The sequence below is a fragment of the Olea europaea genome, unplaced genomic scaffold (genome assembly GCF_002742605.1).
Source record: "Olea europaea var. sylvestris unplaced genomic scaffold, O_europaea_v1 scaffold1381, whole genome shotgun sequence".
Lineage (NCBI taxonomy): Eukaryota > Viridiplantae > Streptophyta > Magnoliopsida > Lamiales > Oleaceae > Olea > Olea europaea.
This window is the reverse complement of record NW_019231325.1, coordinates 159,777-164,568: the sequence shown is the minus strand read 5'-3', so window position 1 is coordinate 164,568 and position 4,792 is coordinate 159,777. Positions and strand designations below refer to the sequence as shown.

Genomic DNA, 4,792 nt, shown 5'->3' with positions numbered 1-4,792 from the left:
AAATGAGAGCTCTTTCATTGAAAAATGTGGCTTTAGTGAGGAAAAAGATCATTGAGTTTTATTACAAAATTATTCGTAATTTTTCTAAGCCTTACATTTTAAACTATGGAGTGACAAATCTAACGGCTTAGAGGGAAGCTTCGTGGTATTTGGTTCTTGGTTATAAATAAAAATTTTCCAATTGTTTTCAAATCATGTGACCTCAAGGAGAAGTCACCGTGTTCTTTGGAAAAAGAAGATTTGCAGTTATGGAGGGAGTTCAACAACTTCAAGTGCTTGCTAAATAAGTATAAGAAGTGATTTAGGGAGTTTTTCTTCTTTTCTTTTCTTCTTTTTTTTTTTTTTTTTTTTTTTGTTCAAGTCCATTTGTGTTTGTGATCTCTTTAACTAAGGGGCTGTACAGTAGAATGTAGGTAAGTTATCAAACCACATCAAATTACCAGTGTTATTGTTTTTTCTTTTCTATATCATGTTAGTTTTTCATTTTAAGGCTGAAATTATTACATTATATTCTTCGTATATAAGTAGGTGTACATGCCCCATTTCACAGGACTTGTACAGGGCCTCTCACATGAGGTGAGTCTCATTCATTAAAAAGTTACCCCAAAAACGCCCACCTCCTTTGTTTGTGAGGAGCCTGTGCAGCTTCGTCCATATTCTTCTCTAAAGTCATCTTCTCATAATCATTGTAGCAGCATATATAAGAGTTATAGATAGATTGGCAATCTTTCCAATCTTTTTAAAGCTCAATTTCGCCTCCTTGGTGATTCTACAGATATCAAAGCTTATACAAAATAGACTCGGGCATATTTCTCTACTCTTTCAACTGGTTTTAGCTTTATCCTCCATAAAGGCATACAATAAGCCTGCTGAGACCCGCGATTTACTTCCCTCACAAAGCTCTAGGGATAGGACGGGGCGGGACAATAGGGGCCCTCAAGGACCCTTTTTTTTTTTTTTTTTTAATAAGTGGATTTAGAAACAAAAATACAGCAGCAGCTGAGAGATAAAACATAATTCAGATTTTTAACATTTCGAATTCCTACAAATTAACTGCAAAAAGAATTCCATGACATGTAAACAAGACAGACTAAGAAATAGATAATACTGATCAGAAAACTACTAATCTAAACAAGACTAAAAGCTCACCCTAGTCCTAAAGTCGACTTATCAACTAGACTTTCCGAACTCTCTCATCTCATTCCTCCTCCCTGCGAATTATAATACGGTCTATTGTTACTCCCACTCCACATTACATTTCTGTACAAAGAACCAATGAACATAGGAATGAAACAACTGCAGACAATAATACTAGACTAATAAGGACGACAGTTTGCACAAGGACTTCTTTCTTTCATAGCTAGTACGACAGGGAGGCGTTCGAGAAAGATTCTGACTTGATGGTGGTCGAGGTAATTGCAGTGGTTTCGGCCCCACCCTTGGTTCTCATCTCGATAACTTTCTTGTGGGAGTTTGAGTGCAACAATGGAACAAATGTAGGACTTGCAGCTGGACGGTATTCAGGGAAAAGGCGGCCTGACTTGTAGCGAACACCACAAGCATTACATAGAGATTTTGGACCCATTGGGCCAGCCCTCCACTGTGGAGTCTTCGTAATCTCGCAATGCATGCATTTCCTAACTGCTTGTGCTGGAGGGTTTCGATTCACTTCCATAGGACCAACAGGCACAAATGATTTAATTTTCCTTTTCTTCTTTTGCTCTGCTCTAACCGGTTTCATAATCTTTTCCATAGGTTGAGATTCTGCAAAATTTTCAGAATCTGAGGAAACGATAGGAGTGGCAAATGGCTGTGGGGCCTCTATAAAGGAGGATGAAGGGGAAATAAGTTGAATCCCTGCTTGGGGTTTGAAAGTTGGAAGGCGTGGACGTTTGCTCCGGGCACAATGTGGACCACGCTGACTTGGGTCGAGAGGCATAATCTTTCCAACTGAGCAGGAACTGCTACTGCTGGTGCTGAGGCTCTCTAGCACCGAAACGGGACTGGAGGTATGGAATTGTTGGTGGGATGGCTCCTTGTCAACATGAAGGTTCTCCTTTCCTAGAGTCATCCCCGCACCAGAGAATGAATCCTCCATAAATGTAGAAAGCCATTCCAGCTGTACGATATCCTCGTACTGCGACAGAAAACATAGCATGATTATGAGAAATAAGCAGATGATAGTAAAATTTAACGTCGTATATTTATTTCAAAATCATGGTCACAACAGAATTAGTATGCTCCATTTCATTTAATCAAGAAACAGAGACATTGTTGATGGACAATATTAGCCAATCAAACATGCGATGAAGTATCATGTGCTGTGTGCTAATTCACGACAGTGCGCGCATGAAGTTTTGGTCACTTCCACATGAAAAAGGCTACATAAGGCAGAGTATTCGGCATCGGCCAATTTTCATGTCACAGCATCTCACGTTAAAAGACCAATCCTCACCATTTCTGCAAGAGCCTAAAAGTGTTCAAAAATGGAAATCGTGAACTTCACTAGCAACTATGCAATAAGATTGACATGAATTATTAGCTACTCACAGCATCTCATGTTTAAAGACCAATCCATCACCCTTTCAGCAAGAGCCTAAAGGTGTTAGCATAAATGCCAAGAATGAGAAAACCATCAACATTGTAGCATAACAACGTTACAAATATTATAATAAGCACTTCTTATCAATTAAAAGCCCTAAAGTCCTAATTTCAATAGCACCATGATTTTTTGGGTTTTTTTTTTTTTTTTTTTTTTTTTTTTGTTTTTTTTATTCCCCCCCCCCCCCCCCCCCCAACTTTTTCATACCAATTTCGGGTGAGGAATGAGCGTGACATTGCAACTAATGGCCGCTACCTTACCAAGAGAATATGATGACTCCACAAAAAATTTGAATCCAATATAATCACAAAACCCAAAAACTGGTCCCACATTATGCGATTCGACAAATTTCACCGCTTCCGTAACTAAATGATTGGTCCCACAGTGTGTAATTTGAATAATTTCGCCGATTGCATAACCTAATAACTGGTCCCACATTACGAGATTTGACAAGTTTCACCGATTGCATATGGTTAGAAAGGCCTCAAGAATTTTGAACAAGCAGTTAGCAAAGGTTTAACTTGTTTAGGGAAATTCATGACAATTATATACCAAATTTTTATGCTCACCGGAACAGAGAGCTCTGCGGATAGATCAGACACAGAATTGCATTTGCTATTGAAGAAAAGGGGGTCGGAATCCGGCAAGGGATCATTTAAAATGCACGCAAAATCGTTGCAATCGCCTGATTCAACAAGGTTGTCATCGCCATATTCATTGTCAGGAGGAAACTCAATCAAATCATCAATTTGATCAAAGAAGTTTCCACAGTCATTTTCATCCATGCAATTTGGACCTGTCATTTCTATACAAGTCTCTCAAAAAAATTCCTGAAAGAAAATCAAAAACAAGAATTAAGATATTTGTATATGTGCAAAAAAAAACACACATACTTTTGTAAATTATAGACACTCTTATATAACAAAAGTGGGGAAAACATTTAAAAAGGGTGTGTGAATTTAAAGCAAATAAGGAAAATGGACTTGTAATAGAGAGCACCGACAAAATTTTGTGCCCAAAAGGCCAAAAAATGTCAAAACTTACAGACTCAAATGTAGAAATGTTTAACAAACCTCAAGAGTGTGTTTGCAAAGGCAAAATCTGAAGATCCCAAAATGCAGAGAGCTTGAGTGCACAAAATTGTCAGAACTCAGTTTCCTCCACACTAAATGTCTTGCAATAAAAAGGGGGAAGTGGTAATTAATTACACATTTAATGAAAATGGTGTTTTGAAGAAATACGAGATAAGAATAAATTTTTCAAGAATGGTAAAAGACATAAAAAAATAAAAATAATAGAGAACAAAATGTTTCAAATTTTTGCTCAAATATGTGAAGAAACTATTTGTTTGGCCGCATTTGTAAACAAAAACGAAGGGCCATAAAGACTCTAACGTTTCCATTTTTTTCTTGGAAAAATGAAATTTGACAACTTAAAAATTTAGCAGATTCCTTGACAAAACAAATTTTGTGCAGATTTGAAGGGAAAACGAAGGAAAAACTAAAAAGACTCAAAATTTACCATTTTTTTCCCTTGGAAAACATAGAGCCAAGTAAGAAAAGAAAAATGCCATCATACACTATTCTGGTGGGTGGCCACATGTTCAAATAATGACATGCAGTTGACACCTGGTGCTTAACACCAGTATGCTGTATGCCGTATAACATTACTTGAGAAGACAAGTTATGGGATAAAAATGGCATAGAAAAAGCAGAGCCAAACCTGTGCGTAAACCCCTCAGAAGAAAAATCTTCCCACCCAAAAACTCCTATGTCAACTGACACAGGTATTGGGAGAATTCTTTTTTGGTCACAAATTTCAAGGCAAACAAGCCCAGTCTGAGTCTTGAGAAACAGCAGAGAAAAAGCCTGAAAAAGCCTCAAAGAAACAGAACAAAAAGGACAAAAAGAAACCCAAACCCCTATGCTGTTACTACAGCCTATTCTACTGTGAAAAAGGATGAAGAGAAATGAAAGTGAAAATTGGGTGTGTGAAGAAGAGAGAGTGAGAGAGGAAGAGGCTAAAAAGGAAGGAAATATGGTAGGTGAAATTCTTGATTCATTGCAAGCTGTCCGTCTTTTACTCTCACTCTTCACTCATCACTGTCGTGATGTTTAAGTCTTCCCCCACCCCCACGCCATCTCCACGGGACCCATACCACTTCCACCGCGTTCTCTCTCTCTCTCTCTC

At 38.0% G+C, this 4,792-nt stretch overlaps 1 protein-coding gene across 2 annotated transcripts; it reads right to left on the bottom strand.

Moving 5' to 3' along the window:
* Window positions 1-1,005: 1,005 nt before the first annotated feature.
* Window positions 1,006-4,715, bottom strand: LOC111375523 (GATA transcription factor 8-like). Of its 2 annotated transcripts, XM_022998361.1 has the most exons (4): window positions 4,325-4,712; window positions 3,676-3,775; window positions 3,172-3,432; window positions 1,006-2,137 (listed from the first exon to the last, which is right to left on the bottom strand). In XM_022998361.1, exons 3-4 carry the CDS (start codon window positions 3,403-3,405, stop codon window positions 1,361-1,363), a joined length of 1,011 nt encoding a protein of 336 aa, XP_022854129.1. In that variant the 5' UTR covers window positions 3,406-3,432; window positions 3,676-3,775; window positions 4,325-4,712; the 3' UTR covers window positions 1,006-1,360. The 2 variants fall into 2 exon arrangements, with proteins under 2 accessions (XP_022854129.1, XP_022854130.1); XM_022998362.1 differs by lacking the exon at window positions 3,676-3,775 and having other exon boundaries at window positions 4,325-4,715.
* Window positions 4,716-4,792: the final 77 nt, after the last annotated feature.

Coding starts and splice junctions, on each gene's coding strand:
- LOC111375523 (XM_022998362.1), bottom strand. CDS start 3,405: ATGACAGGTCCAAATTGCATGGATGAAAATGACTGTGGAAACTTCTTT. Junction 2,138..3,171: donor CCGCAGAGCTCTCTGTTCCG/GTGAGCATAAAA, acceptor TTTCTGTCGCAG/TACGAGGATATCGTACAGCT.